Source organism: Physeter macrocephalus, chromosome 2 (genome assembly GCF_002837175.3).
Source record: "Physeter macrocephalus isolate SW-GA chromosome 2, ASM283717v5, whole genome shotgun sequence".
Taxonomy (NCBI): Eukaryota; Metazoa; Chordata; class Mammalia; order Artiodactyla; family Physeteridae; genus Physeter; species Physeter macrocephalus.
Window position 1 is genome coordinate 136,918,289 of NC_041215.1, and position 23,438 is coordinate 136,941,726.

At 57.3% G+C, this 23,438-nt stretch overlaps 1 protein-coding gene across 18 annotated transcripts in view; it reads right to left on the reverse strand.

Annotated features, from left to right (window-relative positions):
- Positions 1-443: 443 nt before the first annotated feature.
- HDAC4 (histone deacetylase 4) overlaps positions 444-23,438 on the reverse strand; it is a 259,275-nt gene continuing 236,280 nt past the window's right edge. For 11 of the 18 annotated variants that reach the window (XM_055090951.1, XM_028483300.2, XM_055090965.1 and 8 more), the window contains 3 exons: positions 20,490-20,608; positions 18,871-19,004; positions 7,768-8,925 (listed from right to left, as the gene is read on the reverse strand). In XM_055090951.1, coding sequence (XP_054946926.1) covers positions 8,338-8,925; positions 18,871-19,004; positions 20,490-20,608 — 841 coding nt within the window. In that variant the 3' untranslated portion in view covers positions 7,768-8,337. Of the gene's footprint in view, positions 7,356-7,708; positions 8,926-18,870; positions 19,005-20,489; positions 20,609-23,438 lie in introns of those variants that run through there. The other 7 variants (XM_055090992.1, XM_055090983.1, XM_055090994.1 and 4 more) reach the window with 6 other exon arrangements.

Here is a 23,438-nt window from a genome sequence, read left to right on the forward strand (position 1 = left end):
CACCCATTTTAGTTTTTGTGCACGAATCCCAATACTTGCGTGAGTCAAAATGCAGCGTCTCAACCCCGTTTTCCAAATTGGAGCTTTTTGCACTACCGGCAGAGAAATAAAATGTTACTTTTAAATTCAAACCAACAACGTGGCTTCCCTGGTGGCGCAGTGGTTGCGCATCCGCCTGCCGATGCAGGGGAACCGGGTTCGCGCCCCGGTCCGGGAGGATCCCACGTGCCGCGGAGCGGCTGGGCCCGTGAGCCGTGGCCGCTGCGCCTGCGCGTCCGGAGCCTGTGCTCCGCGACGGGAGAGGCCACAGCAGAGGGAGGCCCGCGTACCACCAAAAAAAAAAAAAAAAAAAAAAAAAAAAAAAATTCAAACCAACGTAGTTTAACCCATCAAAAGGTGTATTTTAAACAGGAATATTAAGTGCATTTTAAAATTAAACTTCAAGTCTTATATATTTATTTAAGCCATATAATATTACCCTTTAAACCTTGCTTAAAATATTTAGTATGAGTGAGGTACGGAATGGGAAACTTTTTCATTTTGTAACTGTAACCTTTCAGTGCTTTTACCTTTTTCCTGTAGGCACTGTAACCGACCATAAAAAACAAGCAAGGAAACAAAACAAAAAATGAGACAGTTGGAGAAGCTTCAGCTTTGGCTGGCTATCTGATGACGTCAAGGAACAGTCCATTTTTAAAGCATGATGTGGTATCGTGTCCTGTTTAAGAAAACAGTCCTTATCTTCGGGGGACGTCTACTGAAATATATACAGGTGGGTGATGCGCTGTCGGGATTTGCTTCCAAGCCTCCCTGTCTGGGGGGAGAGGTGCAGCCTACACGGATGTGGGAGTGTCTGTAGTGAATGAATAGGTGGGGGGCACATAGGGTCTCAGCACTCTTCTTCCTGCTGCTCTGTATTTGGCCAAGCTTCTGATCCAATCCATGCTGGTGGGAGTGAAAATCGGTAAACAGCTTTGGGGAGTGACTGTTCTGATTTAACAGAGCTGATACTATGCAGGGCCAGCAACTCCTCCTGGAGAGAGCCCCCAACCATACCCAGTGCAGCGTAATTTGTGGAGGAGAAAAGCCAGCGACAGCTTACATGCCTATCATGTCAAGAGGGCTGGGTTGTGCATGTGGGGGACAGTCATGTAACGAAATAGCACATGTGGCCCTTGTAATGAACGCCCTAGACGTGTGTGCACAGAGGAGTTGAGTCCCAGTAACACACTATGGGATGAAAAAGGCATTTCCAGTAAATACTTGCACCATATGCGCTAACTTCTACTTTTATGGAGGTAAAATTATGCAGCAAAGATGCAAAAACATGGACAAGATGTCCACACACCAGTTCCAGGGCAGCGTTCACTCTGGGGAGGGAAGGGAGGAGCATACTGGGCTGACCTGCATCCTCCATGTCTATTTGTGACGTTTATGGCAAAATGGGACCACGTGCCACATGTGACGTGTGTTGTTTTCTCTCCTCAATGTGGCTGAGGTATTTAATACGTTCAAAAAATATCAGTGCTTTATAACACACATTAAAAAATAATTTTCAGATCAAATGACCCAAAAGATATGTCACAAAAAACCTGCAGTGTGATAAAACTGAAGAAAAGCTGCCCCCAGGAATCTCCTTGCCCTAGAGCTGGAAACACTTTTTCAAGTGTTCTTGAAAAACTGTTTTAAAAAAAGAGAATTTGTGTCTGTTTTAAAAAAGAGAATTCCTGTTAGAATAAGATCCTCTCATTTGGGGTAAATTAATAAATATATCCTCATAAAAATCAACTTAAGCATGAAAAGGCTCAAGTTACATTGGAGCTTCCTGTCTCTTGACATTGCCTGCATCAGTCAGCTATGGCTGCAATGATAACTGCATAACAAATACCCCCAACTCAGTGACTCCAACTCCTCATTTCTTGCCTGGGGCAGCTCTGCTTGTGTGTGGAGGTGGCTGTGCTCCACAGGCCTCACCCTGGGGCTCAGGCAAGGGGGTCAGAGGCCCCTGGGTATTGCAGGCTGGGTTCCCAGAAAGCAGACCCTGGGTGGAGTCTGGCGAGCACTATGTTTTTTAAGGTGTGTCCTTGGGGTCAACAGCTGAGAAAGGAGAGGAAGGGAACAGGACTTGACAGAGGGAGAGTCCAGCTGGGGGGCAGGCTGACCCCACCAGAAGTAGCTAGAGGGGCCCCTGAGTTGGGCCAAGGGGACTGGACCCTTAACCCCCCCACCCCCCCCACCCCCACCCGATTATTAGTCACTGGACATGGGGGCCTGGGAAGGGGTGTGACCACCGGGGAAGTATGGTGGTCACCTGGGGGTGGCAGTGTTGCTGGGGGCCGTGTTTGCAGACTCACGGCCTCAGGGAGAGAGTGCCCGGCTGTGGGGAGGCCGGGCCTCTGGTCCCTTCCCTTCGGCCTTCGTTCACCTACGAGCTCATCTCCAGACCAGGATTTTGGGGAGAAAATAGTGCAAGGACTTGAATTATTGGACATTTAAGTGAAGACACTCCTGTAGGCCGTCTGTACGGGTGGAGGGTGACAGGGCTGCGGATGGGCTGGGTCCCAGGAGCCACCCCCCCAGGGTCCCCGGCACAGAGCCAGCGAGGATGAGAGCACACGGCAGAAACCACAGGTGGGAGGGCAATTAATGCTCTTTATTTACACCACAAGAGTGACAAGTCGTATGATGAGGTACAAACACTGGACTCCGGGTGAAGTGGAGTCGGCCGTCAGGGGAGGACACCTCAGTCGGTGAAAATCCACTCACAGAGAAGGAAACAAGAATGAGAAAACCAAGAACAAAATCTCCAACTCCACCGAGCAAAGGAAAGAACCACTGGGAGGTCCAGACAATCAGAGAACTGATTAAGTTACAGATGAGACGGGTCTCTGTTACCAGCGCGGCGCCCGCGTTAGCGCGAACAGGCGTCGGGTGGGACAGGAAGCCGTCAGCACCGCGTTTTCCACGACACGGTGAGGAGCTCTTGGGTGAACAGGGCCAACCCCCTCCTGTAGACATGTGGTGACATGTTTGTCACCCTCGTAAACTGGAAAATAGCGCCTCCGCTGTGGAGCGCACACACCAAAACAACAACAACGACAAAAACAAACAGAAACTGTCTGCTTTCTTTTTCCTTCAATAGGAGGCTTTTAATCATGTCAAAGACAGAGTGAGCCGAGCTGGGAAAGCTCTGCTTCATTACAAGGAAGAAATGGTTTCCTCTCGATGCAAAGTATGATTTTAAACCACAGTGCAGCACAGTTCACGACTGCTGAGTTTAAAGTGAAATCTTAGCCATACATGATCTAAAAGTCAGGAAAAGTCGGCACAGCTGTGCGGAAACGGCCGCTGGGGCCTCGGGTTCCCCAGCAGAACCGACGGCCACCAGGGCTGGGGGCGGGGGCGGCGCTCGCCTTGCCCCTGAGCAAGGAGAGAAGGGAAGAAACCAAACAGAACAAATCCCTCTAAATCAACCCGAGAGAGACAGGCAGTTCACTTTGAATTCTGCGTAGTTTCCCTAAAACACTGTTTCCACATAAATACAATAAACTCTATTATTGGTATGTCACAAGTGCTAGATAAACTTTTTTCTTAATATGACAAATGTTTAAGTAGTCCTTTTTATTTTTCTTACGTTAAAAAGTACAATTTCTTAAGAATAAGTTCAATAAGATGCAAACGTTCCCCCCTCCCTCACTCTCCTTCAAGGTTTTGTTTCGTTTTACAGAAAAATTCCCATCTTTTGTGTCTGCAAATGTCATGGGAGGGGAACAAAAAGGCATTTCTCTTCTTCCCCAAGCTGCCGCGTTTGGCGTGCAAAATCCGTATACAATATAAAGACATGCCGCTCGTAACAGCCCATGCAACCTCGGTGTAGGAAACTTAAAAAAATATATTCATATGTATTTATATATATATATTTATATATGTATCAATGCCCATAAAACACGTGGGCCCAAAAGTCTACAAAAAGAAGAATGGAATGAACGCATGGCTGTGACCAGGAGAGAAGGAATGTTCTGATCAAAAATTAAAAACAAGGAATTCCATTGCTAGTGCTGCAAAAATCAGACCAGTAGAAAACGGTCCTTCCTCTGGAAACAAACTTTGAAAAGAAGTAAAGAAAAACCCAAACACTTTGACAAAGTGGCCCTTCAGAACCGGAGGGGCGGCCAGTCCCAGGGGCTCGGGTGCAGCCCAGGGAGGGCCGCCTGCTGGTGGGGCTTGGGCACCGCGTGGCGCAGCTGGAGGGCCCAAAGGCAGGGTGACACCACGAGTCCCGGGGCATCACGGGGTTTCCCGCAAAGGGATATAAAGTGCTCACTTGCTGACCCCCGGCCAGTGCCCCCAAGGCCTCTGCAAAGGAACAAAAAGGCCAGAGGTCCAGGGACCACAGAGGGAAGGTGTGAGGGGCCCTCCCTGAGGCGGTGGGCCTGCGGGCACTCCGGGTGGGCCCTCCGCCATCTGCCCTGGACGGCTGGCCGTCGAGAAGGGCTGTGTCTTTAAAGAAAAGAAAAGGCTACACGGTACTGCTTTAAGCACGCCTGTGAAGCTGGAGCGAGCTGACAAATGACAACGCTCCCCCTACCGGGCCTTCTGCAGAGGAGGTCTCTGTTGAATGAGATTAGCAGTAAATCCCCCCAAAGTTAACTTGGCCACCAGGGTCCGTGTTACCCATCACCTGTAAAGAATGCCAGATGATGTGTTCCTCCCAAGGAGCCACGGCTGGCGGGAAGTGGGCAGGCAGCTGGCGGGGGAGGGGTGTCCCCGCAGTAAAATGGGGCCGAGAAGGCCAGAAAAGCCGGCCGGCTGGGCCCTGCCACCGCTGTGGCCGCTGGGTGGATCCAGCTGTCCGCACACTCCAGCTCCCCCGGCCAACTTGGGCCTCAGGGCAAAAGGCCAGGAGGGGAGAGAACATCAGACGTGTCCCAAGGCCTTCCTGTCCTGCCCTCAACCACTGTCCCAAGTCTGACCAACAGCAGCCCGGCGACCAAGCCAGTCCAAGAATCTGGATTCTCTTGGTCCAAGTCTGGCCGCGTCAGAGTCTCTTTCAGAAGCTACCCTGTAAACGTCGCCAAACTTGAGACTTGGCTGGGGGCTCCGGGCTGTGGGCAAGCTGGCCTGCACTCCCTCAAATCAGAACCTGACGTACACTTTGGAATGACACTTGGTGGCTTCAGGTGCTGGAAAATAAGTTACCAGTAAAAAGTGACTTTCAGTTACTGTCAAAGAGAAAAAGAGCAAAGGTTGGCTGTCCCGGTCAGGAGTCTGCCGCCCCCGCGGGCCCAGGCTCCCTGCGACCACGGGCTCCAAGATCCAGGCCTCCTGGCCGGGGCCCTACCATATGGCTGCAGCAGAAAAACCCAGAATGGGTGCCGGGCCCCCCTCGCCAGCCCCACACGTTGCTGACATGCTTACAAGGTCTTTGGAAAAGTGAAGCGGAAATTCTATCCCGACCACGTGGTCAGAGAAGTTTAAACACGAGCTTTGTGAACGCTGACGGCCCTTGGTGTCTGGCAAGCCCCCCACAGCTCAGCGCTGCGATGAGCTCCCCCTGAGCCCACGACGCGCAGACGGCAAGAAGGGCCCCGCGCTCTACGTCCAGCCGAGGGACGGGACCAGGGGAGCAGACCTCAGACCCTGCTGCACATTTGTTGCTCACTCTGAAAGTAAACTCTGTGCTCACTGTACAAAAATACACAGAATGAAAATAATAAAGAAAGAAAATACCTTCCAAAGTTAAAAAAAAATGTACAAGCAAAAATTCAGAAGGGAAGGAGTTTAGATGTTATTACCATTCAGAAAACCGCTAAATGGTGAGAAAAAAATGTAAAATTCACAAAACAATGCTTATTCAGGATCTTTTTGTGAAAAATTCATACAAAATCAACAGCAAATTTGTATTCTTTGCTATAAAAACTCATTAGGTACACTTGTGCATGGAGGCTTGGAGTGGGAAGGGGCCGGGTCAGAAAATAACTAAGATGAAAGTACAGTCTTGCAGGGTGGTTGCCCCGTGGCGAATGTGTGATTGAAAGCTCTCCAATCTGGAGTTCAGAAATACACGAGCTTCAAACTAGATCCCTTTCCATAAGCACCTTGATAGCTAATTCACAAGTCGTTCATTCGCCAGGGACCTTTACAATTTGCATTTATTATATATATATATATATATATACTTTTTCTATAAATGCATTATAAATATTTTATCAAGATCTCGTAAGAATCAAGTTTCTTAGCTTGGAATACATTGGAATATATATTATACATATATATATATTTATTTATACCTAAAATTTAAGCAATACTTCATGCTACTTGCTTTTAATAAAAAGCATTCCGATCGTAACACTGAAAGTGTGCCTAGGACATGCTTCACAACCAAATGGAGACGCTCAATTGTTATATGATGTACGAGAAAAGAACACTTTGGATTCATTTAAAATTTGTTGGACTGCAAAACCCCCAACAGTATTTGCCACTTTTTTGGAACTACCTCCATTTTTCAACAGCAATAAAGGGAAACGGGGTGGCAGGACCTCAGCCCTCCGGAGCTGCTGGCCACGGCCGGGCTGCTCGCCGAGGGCCCGGCCAGCGGCCAGCGGCCTCTGGTCCCGCCGGCCACAGGGAGCTGTCCCACCGACTCGTGCTGTTTATTTTTTCTTAAGGCATTGTTCCTCAGACGTCAGAAAACCCAGCCACAGAAATCCGTCAGAGCAATAAAAAGAAAGGCACAAACGCGCGTCTTCCACCGGCTTTGAGAAACCAAAGCCGGCTCCCGCGGGCTCACGTTTCTGTCTCGCCCAGTTTTTCTCCTTAAACGCTCGCCCGCTCTGGGCCCCACCCCGCCGCGCGCCGCGCACCGCGGCGTCGGAGGCCGGCCGGGGCCGTGGCGACTTGCTCGTCAAAAGAAATAAGCTACAGGATGAGGTGCGTGGTTCGCACGGAGACTGCGGAATTGTGGGGAGTCGCCAAACCGTGAGCACCAGTCTTCATCAAGTTTTTTGCTGTGTGTCGTGAGATCTTTGATTTTCGCTTTCCTTTTCTCGCGCCGGCTGGGTGAGCAGCTCTGCCCCGCGCCGCCACAGGCTTCCCTCCTCTGCGGCGTCCCCGGGGAGCCCAGAGCGCCCGTCTCCGCGCGTCCCTGCGTCCGCGCGTGCCGGCGTCTGTCCGGGTCCTGGCAGGCAGAGGGCCGCCCGCCGCCGCACCCGCGGGCTCCGACAAGGCCGGGGCAGGGCGCAGGGCGACGGCGACTCTTCTTGGCGGAGCTTCAAGACGGAGACAACGAACAAGAGAACCGCAGCCTCGGGCGCACCTACAGGGGCGGCTCCTCCTCCATGGGCTCCTCGTCGGGCCTGCGGGGTGGCCCGGGGGAGGCGGCGGAGGAGAGAAGAGCAGACGGTGGGAGGGCGGAGGTCCCCTTCGGCCCGGCTGCTGCCACCCCACTGCCCGGCCCCCGACTCCGAGCTGCCCCTCCCCGCTAAGCGTCTGGGTCCAGAGGCCCTTCAAGCGTTTCGGAGGCTCTTGCGCTCTGCAGAGAGGCGGCCGTGCCGCCCGCTCCTGGACTAGGGTGGGGACACCTGCCCGCCCTCCCTCCTTCCCTCCCGGCCCTGCGGGGCTTGGCAGGGCCCACGTGGAGAAACCACGCGCGTCTGATGGCGCCCGGGGGCAAAGCGCTGGGGCGGCCGCGGACCACGCCGGCACTCACCTCTTCTCGGGGGCCTTCACGCCCACGGACAGCGAGGCCATGGCAGTGACGGTCTCGGCCTCTTCGTTCTCGCACTTCTGGGCCTCAACCAGGGAGTAGCCGGCGGTGGAGGCGAGCCGCTGCAGGGAGCGCCAGTACTGGCCTGCGGGAGGGCGCGGTTACTCGCTACGGGGCCGGCCCCCCGTGCGCGTGGGGCCGGCCAGCAGCCTCCTGCGCCCGGGGGCTCAAGCAGAACCCGTCACCGGCGACTTGAAAGCACCGCTCTCTCCAGAGGCAGAAGCCAGGGAATCACCTGGTTACAAACTCACAGAGGCTGGGACTCTTCGGAAAAGCTTCTGCGTGGCCCGCAGACCCAAGCCCTCCAGAGGCAGCACGTCAGGGATGGGGGGCAGCTCCCAGGGGGGCCCCTCCCTCGGGGTGCCGTGGCCGGCCGGGGGGCGCCTCCCCACTCCCACCTGGAGCCACCGAGACGACGGGGCGGGGGCAGTGCTGGGAGGCCCGGGGGTCCGGGCAGCCTCTCCCCCCATCGGGGAGGCTGGGGGGGAATGGCCCCGAGGCCGGGAGCTCGAGGCCACAGCAGGGAAACCCTGGCTTCCACCCACCCACACACGGACAGTCTGATGACTGGGTCACCCCGAAGACCAGGACAAGCAGCTGTGTGATGAGGGCAGGGCAGGAGGCCCCCAGGCCGGCCGGGAAGGGGGCTGCACCCGGCGCTGGGTCTCTGCGGGCTGAGGGTCTTCTGAGCTATGGGGTGGGATCCTCTGGTCCAGGGGTAGAGGCCAGACCCGGGGACACAGGCTCACACGCAAGTCCCCCCCTGCCAGCTGGGGACCCAGAGCAAGTGACCTCACAGACTCCTTGAGCCTCAGTTCTTTCACCCCATAAAGCGGAGCCGATGACACGAGTGTAGCAGGGTGTGGGGAAATGAACGGGGGTAAAACGAGAGTCTCTGCCAGCTCGTTGCATTCTAGCTGAACGCAAGTCCCTGTCATGTCGGCCTGGGGAAGCAGCTGGCAGCGAGAGAGACAGAAGCCCAGGGGTGGGAGACGGGGCCACGGGGTCCTCCCTCCTCCCTTGGGTCTCTCCCCCAGGAGGGTCTCCCAGCTGAGCACCGGACCAGGCCACTTACTCTGGATTTCAATGACCTTCTCCATCGACCGGACGGCGTTCGCATTGGGTCTCTGCTGTAAAACCTTTTCTGGGAGAGGATCAAGCTGGGAGAAGAAAAGAAGAATACGTGCTGAATTAATATCAGTATAATCCCCGTGTGTGTTAAGATGGGATGTCCAGAGTCAGCGTCTTTCTAAAGTGTACTTGCTAACTGAGTAATAAACAGCTTTAAAAAGCCCAGTGTGCTTTTGGCATCTATCACAGACATTTTTTACAGAGATAGATTTCTTTTCCTTAAGGTATTTTTCTTAGGAGGCTATCAGGTGTGGGGGGGGGGCTCCTCTGTGAGCAGGACGGTGGACGGTGTCCGGGACGCCTGGTACAGAAGGGCAGCAGCTTGGCCTCCGCTGTTGATATACCACAGCACAACGTCAGGGGAGATGATTATTACGTTTTGGAAATATCAGTTTCATATCCCCTATAAATAAGGGTTTTTTTTTACCAATAGTGCCTGAATATCCCCCGTTCAGGGTTTTCTTCCAACAATGGGGAAGAAGGCAAGCGGAAGGGAGTAAGCGGCATCTCAGCGAGGGAGCCTATGCTCCGAGCTCTTCCTCGGGTCCCGCAGCAGATGGTGTCAAAGGCACACGCGCGCCCGCCCGCCAGCAGCAACAGAGCCGCCCAAAACGTGGGATGAAGCAGATCACAAATACGGTAACAGTGTAAATAACCAGGCAAGCCTACAAAACCGGGGGCGACCTGCCGGGTTCTGGGACAAAGCTGGGGATGCCCGGGGGGGTCAGATAACGGGGGACGGGTCCCGGGCTGTGCTCACCTGGCCGTGGTGACCACCGCCCCGTCAAGGATGAGCGGACAGAGCGGGCGCACACGGGCCACAGGCCCCACCAGTGCTCGAGGGACGCGTGTATCCCCAAGCCAGGCCGCCAGTCAGCACTCTGCCCGTTCACTTCTGGGAAGCATGGACTCCCAATCACAAAACTCACAAAACACACAAGTAAGCGAGCGTGAACTTGGGTCAGGAGGACCAGACAAGGTCTCTACTACCTCTCTGCGATAAAAGGACCCAGGCTCCTTGGAGAAATGGCTTGCTCCTGGGCTGGGGCGGGGAAGATGCAGGGTGAGCCTGGAGCATCCTGAATGCAGGGAGTAAGGAAGGACGCGCTCAAAGACAAAACGGCGGGCCTGTCAAAGGGACACACGCGGGGCCGAGGGGAGATGGAGTACGTACAGGTACTGAATTGGTACTGAATTATATCTCAGAATGTAAAATTAATATCCACTCGTCCATACTGGCGTGATAAGTGACTGCGTAAACAAATACACAGAGACGGGAGACGCATCTTCCTTAAGAGGGATTCCAAATAACTTATGTGCACGCCCTGTCTCTGCGAGGTGGAGCCTGCCCCCTGCCACCCTGCCCCCTCCTGCCCGAGCTGAGCTGCGTGATGTCCATCGAAGAGTCCACGCGGGAAGAGGAAACACGGCAGCTCGCTGCAGACGCCTGACCAGCACACTCTTAACTCAGCGCCCACGTCAGCTCCAGCAGAGGTGAAGCACGTGGACGGCACCACGTGGATGGGAAGGGGGCCCGAGCGCGGGGTCTTCCTCCTCCAGCCCCTCTCGCTCCAGTGCAGTCACGAGGGAGAGACTCAGACATTCTACAAAACACCTGGCCAGCCTGCCTCCAAACTGTTGGAGTCATGAAAAGCAACGGAAGATTGAGAAACTGATGGCCCAGAGGGGACTAAGGAGAAGGACCCTGAAACAGAAAAAGGGGAAAATGAGTGAAGGCTCCCTCCGTCCGGGAGTTTACTTAACGGTGATGTGCCCGGGTTGGTTTCTCAGTCGTGAGAGACGCCCCATGCTGAGTACGACCGTGATAACAGAGGGAGTTATTTGAGGGGTCTGCAGGGGACACGTGTGCAGCTCTGCAGCTTCCCTGTAAATCTGAAAGTATCCCCAAGTGAACAATTTTTTTAAAAAAATGAAGATTTAGATCCTCCAAGACTTTAATTATTGAAATGATCAGCGTTAAACTATAAAGTAAGCATGTTTAATATATTAAAAATAAGATACTAATGAATGGTGAAAGGACCAGAGATCACTGAAACTGAAACGGAATATTTGAGAGAGAGCCAAATGGAACTTCTAGAAATGAAAACATAATTTCCTAGAACTTAGGAACACAGTGAGATGAGCTGGAGAGAAAACTGGTAACCTGGAAGCAACAACTGAAGAAATGAGCCTGAACGCAGCCCAGAGACAAGGGACAGAAGGAGGTCAACGTCCCCACGAGACTGGGGGGTGGCTAACGAACGGGGCCGATGGCCGAGGATCTTCCGTGACTAAGGGAGGCATCATCCTCAGTTGCACATAAAACACAGACAGTTGGACAGGACGTGACACATGACGATGGAATCCAGCCTTATGCTATTTGCCAAAGGACACACCTGAAACACTGGAAGAAGGCTAAAAACCCCACATCAGGTACACCCAGTAGAGAGGAGGCCGGTGCACCACCGTACGTGTCCGGTACAACAGACTTAAGGAAAAAAACCATAACCGGACATAAGAAGGTCACTATACAATGATAAAAATTTCAACTCATCAGAAGGATACAATGATTTACAATTTGTATATATTTAGTAAAACTGCTTTCAAATGTATGAAGTGCAAATGGACAGAACTAAGAGGAGAGATGGATAAATGTACCATCCTAGTAGGAGATTTTGACAGGTCTTTCTTAGATCAGGCAGACAAGCGGACAAAAATCAATAGAGAAAACCAAAACACGAACAGCACAGTTAGCAAGGTTGGTTTCGAACACTCTGTAAAACAGACGGGGGACACATGTCACTTCAAACGGGTGTGGAAGTGTCTACACAGACTGACCACGTACTAGCCCATGAAGCAAGTCTCCACAAAGGATACCTGCCACCCAGACCACCTTTTCTTAGCACAGTGCCGTGTGTTAGATACTGAAAACAAAAAGAGAGCCACGAGCCCTATGGCTGGGCGTTATAAACACACCAATCGTGGGTCAAAGAAGAAATTATGAAATGCATAGAATTAAAAAATAATGAAAATGCCACACATCACAGTGTGTGAGACGCGGCTAAACACGGTGCTGGGGGACATTTTTATAACCTTCAGGGTACACACACTGGAGAACAAGACTGAGAACTAGGAACTGAATTTAAGAAATGAGCAAGAGAATAGAACAGCCCCAGAGAAAGAAGATAAGAAAATACACAGAAAGGGGCAGAAATACATTTTGAAAGAAAAAAAGATACTGTAGCTGAAAGTTGATTCTTTGAAATGACTAATTAAATCGACAAGCTGTGGCAGGGCTGATCAAGAATACTAAAGAGGAGGCACAAATAAACACACTAGGATAGGAAGCACCACAACTGCAGGAATAGCAGAGATGAAAGACAGTAAGAGAAACGATATTAACTTCTGCCGATGATTCTGAAAGCGTGGCTGATATGGAAAAAATTCCTGGTAAAATGTAACTTTCCAAAATTAATTCAAGAAGGATCAAAAAATGACTAGATCAGCCATTTAAAATTTTCACCCAAAGGAGACCCATAGCCTAGGAGAGCCCTCCCAGTCAAGGAACAGATTATTCTGATCCCACACTCACTCCTCCAGAGAAAAGCCAAGGAGGGGACTCCCAGCGTGCACTGGTCCACCCCCCCCCCCATCCATCCATCCCTCCATCCAATTCCTCCCCCCAAGAATAAACTGGAAAAAGATGGTCTAACAGAAAAATGGGCAAAAGACACAAAGAGAAAGGCTGAGCGGTCAAGAGACACGTGAAAAGGTGCTTGGCCTGCAGGGGACGAGGAAGTGATCCTCTACCACACCTGGTGCCGCGCCACCCTGCAGACGGGCGGGGATCAAACGTGAGACGCCGTGTCGCTGAGGCTTGCCACCCACTGCTGAGGGCCCGCGGGACAAAGACTCTGACGCCACCTTGAAAACGTGGGACCCACCCCTCCCTCCACCAGGATCTGCCTCAGAGCCGCAGCCGCCCTCCTGTCCCAGGAGACTGCACGGGCGTGACTCTCAGACGACCCGGTGAGTCCAGGGCCAGAGAGCAGATTCAGGAACGGAGCCTCCCCGGGACCATCCTGCTGGCCCCCGCTGCCGGGCATCCCCGTGAAGACGGGAGTGTCCCCGAGTGCCCTGGTCACCCTAGGCTGAGGGCGACGCGGGGCAGAGCCCAGGCCCCTCGCGGGCGCGAGGCTGGAGCAGAAAACACGCCTTTTCGGTTTGGGGTCCTCACTGCAGCATAATTTGCCGTGTCCTGACTGTGATGGCCCGACTCTAATAGTCTGCTAGCATTTTAGTTTTATCCCTTTTAAGACAAAACAATTCGTTGAAAAGTAACTCATTCCAAAAATCACCTCTCACTGCGAGGCGGGGGTGTGTGTCCGAGCGTGGCACCAGGGATTTTCTCACATGAAACCCAGGCCCTGCAGCTCCCCGTCCTGGGGGGGGGGCCCCCACGGCTGATCTCCCCAGCAGGACCCGCACGCGGCTGGCGCTGGCCCTCCTCCCGGCACCCTCTGCCCCGGTCACGTCCAGCGAGCACCTGGAGCCCACGTGTGCCCCCTCCCATTTCTACGGCGGCCCCTCGTCTCCAGCCGGCCCCGGGGCTTCGCACGCTCCCGGCCTTGACTTACAACAAAACGGCCGGGAAGCGGGGAGAATCCACATCTCAAAATCCCCTACTGCTTGGGATTTTATTCTTTCATTTAATAGATATTACTGAGCAGCCCAGTAAGAACCAACAGGGAACAAAACAGACAACCCTCCCCCCGGCCTCACAGAGCCTCATTCTGGTGGGAAACACAGAGCAGGGTCCCGGGTCTGCGGGGCGGGCTCGAGGGGGGGGGCGATGCTGACGCAGGGCCCGGACGGCAGGGAAGGGGCGGGGGGAGGAGGTCAGGCGCGCTGAGCGGGGTGGGGGCCGCAGAGCGACCATCGTCTCGGGAAGGGCTGAGCGGGACAGGTGTGACGGGGAGATCTGAAGGACAGAGGGGCGTCCGGCAGCCCCAGGAGGACAGCAAACAGGTGGCCGCAGCCCTGCTCGGCCAGAAGGAGCTGGTGGGAAGTCTGGTCCGGGCCGCGTGAGCTCAGAGAGCCGGGCCGTGTGCCCTCGCGTGCCCGCCTGTGTCTGGAAGGAGCCAAGCTGGGGAACCTTCGAGGGCCTCCCCTGGGAGAGAAGAGGGGGCCGGCTGTGGACAACGTCGTGTCCCGAGCGACAGACCGAGAGCCCTCAGCCGCCCTGTGGCACGTGTACCTCCTGTGTTGGACGTCAGAACCAAATTGGAGAGGACGCTTATCCTAAGCTCAACCTTTAAGAAGCCGGCCTCGGGGGAAGTGGGCAAGAAAACACTCAGGAGGAGTGTCCGACCTCCAGGGCGAGAAAGCCCCCTGCACCCTTGGGTCGGACACACTGCCTGGGGCTTCGCTGGTCGTAGCAGCTGTGGAGGTGGTCTTCTGCTCTGTAGTTTACAAGGGCCCACACCGCAAGTGAGAAGAATCAAGAGGTTACAGCACCAAAGAAAACAGTCCTTAGCATATCCTGGAGGAACCTCGGTCAAAGTTTGTGCTTTTCAGAATACACAAAACTCCACTTTGTTGGGAATATCTGGGCCAGCCAGGAAACTGTGAGATGATGTAGGCCCGGGCCCCGGTCCTCAGGTGCACACGCTCCATCCCCACCCTCAGAGCCCCTCGGGGCAGCCACACGGCCGCCGTCCCAGCCCGCATCTCACAGCCCCGTTCCAGGTTCAGAGCCCCGGCCACCGCAGCACGTGCCCCTGCCCTCCTTTCTTCTTAAGGAGACAGAAGACGTCTAGCAGGGCCCGCTGTAGCTCTCCAGCCGACCCACACCCACGGCCCGCAGGCCGGCTCCGCGGACCTGCTCTCCTCTGTGTCCGCGCGTCCTCCGGACAGAGGCACCTGCAAACTCTCTCCCACGTTAGAGTCAGAGCGGACGGGACCCGTGGGCCGTCCCTACCTGCTCGCCCGCATCTCCTCTTCCCTCTGTGGCCGTTTTCGCGGTCTCACCAGGGCTGTTCCCCAAGGTCCGTTTCCGGTCCTCCTCTCCCCGCCCAGTCCTCTGCCCTCAGCCTCGGCCCCAGCCATCCTGCTGGCCCCCTCGGGAGTGGCCGGGGGCCCCCGCCTGCTCGCTCCCCGTGGCTTCAGTGCCCGCCAGATCCCCGCCGGCCCGAGCTCTCCCGTGGGCACTCAGGAAGCACGGCGCCAGCCGGGGCCCAGCGGTGACACCCTCCCCCTAGAGGCGCCCTCCTCGGGGTCCTGCAGGGCCGGGAGGTGGGTGCGGTGCCCGTCTGCCTGCTCAGGCTCCGCGGCCTCGGCACGTTGAACCGCATCTGGTGACACTGCCAGACTCGGCGATTATCTGGGACCAGTCAGCATCGAGTTCCCACAGCCCTTCTGGTGAAAACGCAAAGGCTTATGGAACCGGTCAGGTTGGTTCGCAGCACAGTGTTTCAACAGCAAAAATAAACCATAAGGGGCTAAAGGTCGTGACTCCTTTCGCTAAGAGGTGAAAGGACTGAGACTCAGCGGACAGTGGGGGGCGTGCGCCCAGGACGACATCCCCAGGGCTCAGGAGGCAGGTTCAGGCCCCTCCCCCCAGCCCCTCTGTCCCTGCAGGGGGGCTGCTGTGAGGCGGGCACTCCCCCCGGTTGGGGGGGGGCCCTCTCGCCTGCAGAGGGCGCAGGGCAGCTTCTCAAGGGGCGAGCGCCCGTCCTGTGAGGGAGGAAGGGGAGCCGACAAGGCGACATGCGGGACATGCGGCCCACACCCCCGATGCAGTGCAGGCTCTGGCCTGGAAACTCGACTGGCGTGGCGGGCAGCCTGCTCCGTCGTCACGCTCCGGGGAAGCCGCTGGGTACCACGGCTGACTTAGCCTAGTAACCAAACGTTCACGACACTTTCCAAGACGTGTCAGCCCTGCCCCCATAGCTGAGGGGGACACAGGCCCGGGTTCCCTCCCCGACTGCAGAGAACATCCTCTGTGTCCTTGCGCTGACCTCCCGCCAGCCCACTGCTGGCCCGAGGTCAGTCTCACTGGTATTTTTGTCGCTGCTGAAATCCTCTTGAAAGAGGATAAGGCATTAAAAAAAACAAAAACAAAAACAACCACAAGAGCCAAGCACCGTGAACACAGGAGTTTCTTGATGCCCGAGCCCCACAGTGAGAGGCCTGGCGGTCAGCGCTGGACAAGTGGGGACACGGGCCTGAGCTCACGCGGCCCTGGGAGCTGCCCTGCTGCTGGGCCGGGAGGTCAGCGCCTCACCCCTACTCCCTGGGATCGTGATGGCCGGCCGCCTGCGGGCCCGGCTCCCTCGACTTTTAAGGACAGGGGCTCGGGCCCACCTTCTGAACGTCGGTGCGCTCACGTCTGGGGGACTAGGCGGAGGGGGAGGCGGCTCACCGCTCTCACCTGGGCCCGTGCGCCCCGCAGGCGGCCACTGGGTGAGGTGCGCGCGCCAGTGAGCTGGAGCGAAGGAGGGAGGAGAAGCCTGGCGGGCTGGAGGCGGACCACGGGCTCCGCGGTCCCCGTCTCACATATACAGCTGCTGCCGCCTCCCTCTGCACCCTCCCAGAGCATCACAACGTGACAAAGGAGCGACATTCCTGCGTGAAAGCCTTTCCCCCAAGGCTGCGGGTCACCTAGTCCTCCATGACCTTCTCCACTGATCATGAACTTGGGCTGAATGAAAGGGTGGCATTTACCCCTGAAAAGCCATACGATTAAATAGAGAACCGGCCCCAAAGAAACCTCCCCTTGGGGGTGACATGTAACGGCAGAAGTGACTACCCTCCCGCCCAGGACCCCTCCCTGGGCCCTGCCCAGCGGGCTCCCGCAGGTCTGCACGCACCACGCACTGTGAGTGAGTGACGTTTCACTGTCACTGTCACCGAGGGTTGCAAACGGCTTGAAGCGCAAACTATCCAACACAATGACTCTTGGAGCAAGGCCGACCTTCAGACCCAGCCCCGCAGGGGCCCCTCTGCCGTCCCGCCGCGGGCGGCCGGCTCTGGGGGCGGGCGCTCCCAGCACAGGCCGCCGTCCGCAGCTGGCTGCCCGTGGGTGCGAGCCGCCCTCGCGCCCGGTATCAGCATCATCAGAGGCCGCGGGGCAGAGGGGTGACGCGCCGTCCAACTTCCTGGCGTTAAAAAGATTTTTAAGAGACCTCGATAAAACTAGTGCGTCCTGCTTTTTGATGTGTTTCAGTAAAAGAACACTTTCTTGCTAGAAGAGCAGGAACAGGCCTAGTTGAAAGCCGAGTTCTCTATTGTTATTTTAAAATAACTGGCTCTGAAAATCAAAAGGCTTCAGGATGGTTTGAATATATAAATCAGTTGCCTTCTACGGGTAAAATTTACAGAGGAGATTGCTTTATACGAAGAGAGGAAAGGTGAAAAGCCGTGGACGCTTTGGGAAGCAAACGGGGGTATTTGCTGGGGAACGTTCACGCGTGCGGCTAACCAGCCGACCGGGAAGGAGAGACGCCACCAGCACCTTGGATCCAGGACCCGTGACTTAGGTTGAAATGAACACCGTCCATGACACACAAAGGCTGTCAGGGGAAAATGGAGCCGTCCCGGGTGCCCGCCCACCGGAGCCAACTGCCCACACCCCCCGCTGCCAGCCAGCGGCCTGTCCTAGTGGACGGCCAGGGAGTGTGAGCCCAGGCTGTGGACAGCCGCGGGCAGGCGGCCGCGCAGGCGGGGCCTCACAGGGAGCCGGGCCTGCGACTCTGGCCGCGGGTCCAGCCCTGCCCGTCCGCCCCTGAGCTCGGCCATCGGGCGGCGCTGCTCCAGAAAGCACACGCCCGTCCTAGGGCTGGACTCGGCCACCCCCACCGGGCACCAGGTAACCCTGACCCTGCTGGGACAGCATCCTTGTGCTTGGCGGACCTGGAGAAGCCCCGTTTCGTCTGACGGGGTGAGGGAGGTGAGTCCCAGGGGTGGCACGAGAGCAGGGCTCACAGCTGTCTCTGGGTGTCCCCGCGTGGGCCCGGCGCCCCCCACGAGGCCCTCCGTGTCGGGAGAGCTTGGGTCCCGGGCACCTCCCTGCCGCAGGCTGGGCCGGTGACCCAGGGCACTTGGCCTGCGCTGCCCGAACACCAGCGGCTCTCTCCTTGGACCTTCATGGTGACACCACAGCACGCGGCGAGAGAAAGCCACGTCGTGGGCGGGTGGGCGGGAACCTCCCAGGCTCCTTTGATGGGGTCAGGAGGTTGGTATGTGACCCCTCGTCCAAAGGCCATGGATGGATTTAAAGTTTCAGGAAGAGCACATTTCTGAAATTCAAGGTGGAACCTACAAATCAGGCCCGTCACGAACTTTAGGTTCCCAGCAGCAACCCCGGCAGCACCTCGCCCGCCCTGTCCGGTCTCCCCGCGGCTGGGGGGCTTCCTCCACCAGGAGTGCCGGTGGGCGTGAGAAGCCCCGGCGGACCGCACGGCGCTCTGGGCTGGAACACTCCCAGTGGCCCTCCCTCCCTCCCTCGAACCCTGCGAAGTGCCCCCTCCTGGTCCAGACCCGACCCCCTGAGCCCGGGCCGTCAGGCCACAGCGCCGAGCCCAGCCCTGGGCGTCGCCCGAGGGTCACGGCAGCAGGAGAGCCACAGTGAATCCGGGCCCCATGCCCCGGCCCCCGAGACGGCGTGGGGACACCTCCCCCGGAAGAGACCCGACCGCCCACGAGGAGGACACCAGTGAAGGCGTTCTCCCCGTAACGCACACGTAAAGCTGAGCCCCTTTGAAAGACTGATCCTGAACCGTCTTCCCGAGAGAAACAGGTTCTGCCTTTCTGCCCACCACCAGATGGCCTGGTCAGGCGTGTGAGAGCCCTCCTAGGTGTGGGCGGCAGAGAGCGCGAACGCCGCGGGGACAGCTGAGCAGAGCAGCCCTGGCCCCGAGCCGCGTGGGCCCCGAGCCGCGTGGGCCCCGAGCCGCCGTCCCCTGTTCTCCTACCTCGTTTCCCAGCAAAGCAGAGACGCAGGCTTCCGAGGCGTCGCAAATGGCTGTGAGGTCGTGGCCCCCCTCCAGCGCCAGAACGATCCGGCCGCCAGCCAAGCCCATCAGCTGCTTCGTCAGGTACCCGAAACCTGCAAGGGAAACGAGATCCAAGTCGAGGGCAAGGCCGGGCCGTGGCGCCGACACCTGGCAGTGGATCAAAGCATCCAGAAGTGCATCACGTCATGTTGCAGAGACCCAGGGGCTGGCACACAGAGACACCTAATAGAAGCCAGGCCGGACTGTAATAAATTGATTGAAGAATTTGGGTTCGGGATTCTTTCTGATCTCCTTGGGAATAGGAATTAGGATTTCGTTGCTTTGATTTCACGATGCCGCAAACCATCTCGTTTGGGGGCGGGGAGGACCCCGGGGGGAGCCCCTCGTCTCTCTCCTGCTGGAACCGCAGAGGCCAGGAGGCAAGAGCAGGGCAGGGCAGCTGCTAAGGCACGGCCACGTCCATCCCCGAGCCCGGGGGTTTCCGGTCAGCCGACGTGCCAGCACGTACGTGCACACATACACTCACAAGCACCCGCACCGCGTGTGCCCCTCCAGGCCTCTCCTGCATCCGCGTCTGGGACATCTGGCTTTCACCAGGAGCCACAGGCCTTCCACCGCACCCATGTCACCCTCCCCCGGCAGAAAACGCCCCATGGGTAATGGTATTACCACCGTCGGCCAGAACAGTCTGACATTTATTAGGGAGCCAGGGAAAACGAGGCTGCGGGACTAGCCCTGTCACAGGCTGGCCGGAGCGGGCCCGACGTCGGGCTCTGCTCCCTGGCGCTTCTGCCCTCGGCCCGGCCACCTCGGCAGCCCCTCGCCCCCCCACCCCCGGGCGGTGGACCCCGAGAGGCTGCCCTTTGTTTCCGTCGTCCTGCTCCACGGACCCACGCTCTCCCCGTGCGGGGTGAGGGACGGGCTCTCCTTCGCCATCTGCACTGACGGCCAGCACGGGGCCCCCCGGGCCTCGCGTGAGTCACCAGGGCCGCGTCTAGGAGCCCCGGAAGAACCCCAGGCACCTGGACCGCTGCGACCCCCGGGGGGCCGGGCAGTGCGGCCGGCGGTGGCGTCTGGGGGCCCTTCTGGGGACCGAGGCCGGCGGTGGGGCGGGGGAGGAGCTTCCAGCGCTTTACGATTTGCTGTGACAGAGCAAAAGCAGGCCCCCCTCCTCCGACTCCGAAGTAAACCTGCGGCCGGCTACGCCCGTCTTCCCGGGTTTGAGGGTCTCCCCACCAAGCCCCAGCCGCGTGGGACGGCAGCTCTCAGGAGCGCTGTGGGCCCGGCCGCCAGCTCACAGCACCAGCACGCGGGCCCCGCGCTCGCGGGCTGCACGGCCTCGTGCCGGCACGCCCTCTGGGCCGAGAGCCCCGCGGCGGCTTCCCGGGCTACGTGGGCTGCTCGCCCCGTGTTCTGTGGGGGTGCCGGCGTCGCGCTTTCGGTAAGATGTGAACTGGAGTTTCCTTCCGCTGCCACTAAAGAGGAGGCCCGGCGCACCCAGCGCCCCTGACGTCTGGTCCTCAAAACAGCAGCATCCCCCGCCCCGTGCTCCTGGGTCACCTGCAAACCCGACTTACATTTGGCGGAGAGGTTGTAGCCTCCGAGGGGCGTGGGGTGGCCCTCCACGGCGTCGAAGCCCGATGACACCAGCACCACGTCTGGGGCAAACTCGTTGGCGATCGGCATGACCACAGTCCTGCGAAGGGCGGGAGGAGGTGACGCCGCGTCAGCCGAGGGCGCAGCCGGGGAGGGGGCTGGACGGCCACCAAGGCCAGCCGTCAGGGCCTCGAGGTCACCGCCCAGCACCGGGGACGCAGGGCTGCGTGGCTGAGCAGGTGCTCTCCTTCCACTGCCCCCTCCCCGCCGCCGGGCCACACGGCGAGCTACGGACAACGGACCAAACGACCCACGGCTCGTGTGCCAGGGGGACGTGTTAGGCTCATTACAAAGAAATCTAACACTTAGAATCTCTCGAGGGAAAACCGATGACCAAACTTAAGAGGACTGACCGATTGGAAATCTAAACACAGAGAAGTTCAGAGGTTAAGTTACATCCGGGAAACAAGGGGAAGAGTCTACCTGAAAAGCGGGGGGAAAGCATTGTTAACACAACGCCCCTGTGCCCCCGGCCCGCAGCCTAATTGTACCGGCTCGTCCCGTAAATCACGCTTTGGCTGAGACAGGAGAGACCCACGGCAAGTCAGGCGCTCGTGTCTGTGCCCTGAGCCGGCTTCGCTGCGTCTGGCAAACCATCCCTGACTTTCCGTCTCCTTCCTGCCCCGTGCGGCTGGGGTGGGCAGGTCACGGCGCGGGGCCTGGGCTCCAGGCCCGGCCAAGCAGGGGCCACGTGGCTGCCGGCGCTGGCAGCCACTGCCGACTCGGCCCCCCAGCCCTGGCTGGAGGAGCCTGGGCATGGCACCGCGCGTTGGAAAGCCCTGCCTGCTGCCCGGAGCCACCGGACAGAGCCGGGACGCGAGCCCACCTCCTCACCTCTGAGACCCCCTCCCGCCCCAGGTCCTCAGAGGCCCGCGTGGGAGGGGGTCAGCGCAGCGGGCACGGCCGACGGTCCCCCGCCACGTGCGGAGCTCCAGAGCGCCGCGGCCACGGGGTGCGGGGCGGCCCGTGAAAGCTCCCACAGGTTCTCGTTCGGCTTTTACTAAAGGGTGAGATTGCCACTAACGTTGGCAAAGTCAACCCCAGAAGACAACAACTTCGGCCGAAGAAACAAAATATGCTCAAGACTGACAGTCTCTCCATCCAGGAACTATTGTGAATGGCCATCCTGTCGAGGAGTCCCTCTGATTTCAGGTGGTGGAAGGGCCGAGAACCCCAGAGAGCCACACACAGGTGAAGACCCGTCCGCCCTTCTCTGCAGGATCCGTGGTGCGGAGCCAGGGCGCCCCGGCCCGGCTCCAGGGACCATGGACCCCCTGGTGCTGGGAGACCCCAGGGGCGCTTCCCAGGGAACGTCTGTCCTGCAAACGGTCAGGTGCCGGGAGAGTCTGCCGTAAAGACCCGGCCCGACTTCACACCTGGCACTCCGCCCACCAAGAAACCCACCTCCGGAACTAGGGAGTCACGGACCAGGTGGGCCTTTCAACATCTCCCTGTTTTTATTTTTCTTTCTTCTGAGGCTGCACCCAGTTCAGTTTCTTCCAGAACTGTCTCTGCACAGCTGACGAGAGCAGCTTCGAAGGACCCAGGCTCTGTGCCTCGGCGACCGCACCCCGCTTTGGGGGCCCGGGAACACGGCGTGTGACTCTAGACCAGGGGCTGGAAAGCGTTCCTGCCAAGGGCCAGAGAGCGTTTCCGTCTTTGGGCCATGTGGTCTCAACACCGCCCCGTCACGGGAAAGCAGCCTCACATGATGCGTGAGCCCATCGCCGTGGCTGTGTTCCATTAAAACTTTACCTAAAAGACACATGCTGGGACTCGGCCCACGGGCCGCAGTTTGCCAACCTCGCTCCAGACTCCTGTCATCACGACTTTGGTAAAGTTCTACCACGCATGACAACAGCCCCAGCTTTTAATGTTTCTTTGTGCCACTGGGACGCTGTCACAAAAGTTCCGAGAATCTGTAAACACAAAGTAGAGAGCGCTGTCTTTTAAACACAGCATCTGTGTCAGAGCAGGCCTGGAGTACGTGTTCACAATCCTGCCTCGGGGGCCGGAAGGGGGGAAATTCCTGGTCCAGGCAGGGAGGAGGGAGAGAATGCCTCAGGGATCCAGGAAGAACTGTCCTCTTTCATCTCCACGCCCGGCAGATGTGGTCTGTCTTCCCAAAGGTACAGGCCACCGTCCGCCCGTGAGGACCTGGCGGGGCTCCTCCACAAGGGCCTTCATCATTCCAGGGAGACTGGTTTTCAGTTATTTTAATGAAGTTCTTGTCACATAAACTTTGTCTTCAGGCCGGAGACCAGTTTCAGCCGTGGTCTTGGTATGGATTTTAAAGCCAAGACAGTTTTTCAATGAAAACCACAGACATTTCACGCAGACACCAGCTCATTCACAAAGAGCTTTGGCAGCCGTTTTGAAGCAAGTTCATGTTGGGGGGCTTTAGTTCTCTGCTTTGAAGTATCGCTGAGCCATTGCAGTTCTAATCCCCTCACAAAATTAAAAAAACAGCCCTGTTAAAATCATCATTAAAGGAAGTTAAGACCAAGAGGGTCTCTGGTGTCTGTGCCTGGTGTGTGGCTTCATCCCAAAGCCAATCATGACGAATTGTAAAGCACAGTTGACCCCATGTGTTGGTGTGTGGTAGGGTGTGTGTGTGTGTGGTGTGTCCGTGCATGTGGGCGGGGTGTGTGTGTGTGTGTGTGCGCGCGCGCCCGCGCAGGGCGGCAGGTGCGGGTACATCGTCAGACACGAGTGTGAGACAGCTGATGTACGTGTACACACACACTCACTGCATCTTCCTGATTTGGGACCCTCTAGGCTGTAATCCCAAACACTTGCTAAAGTGAGAAAATCTGAAATGGTGCTTTATGACAGGCGAGTGCCGAGTGGGTCTCCAGCACTGACTTTCA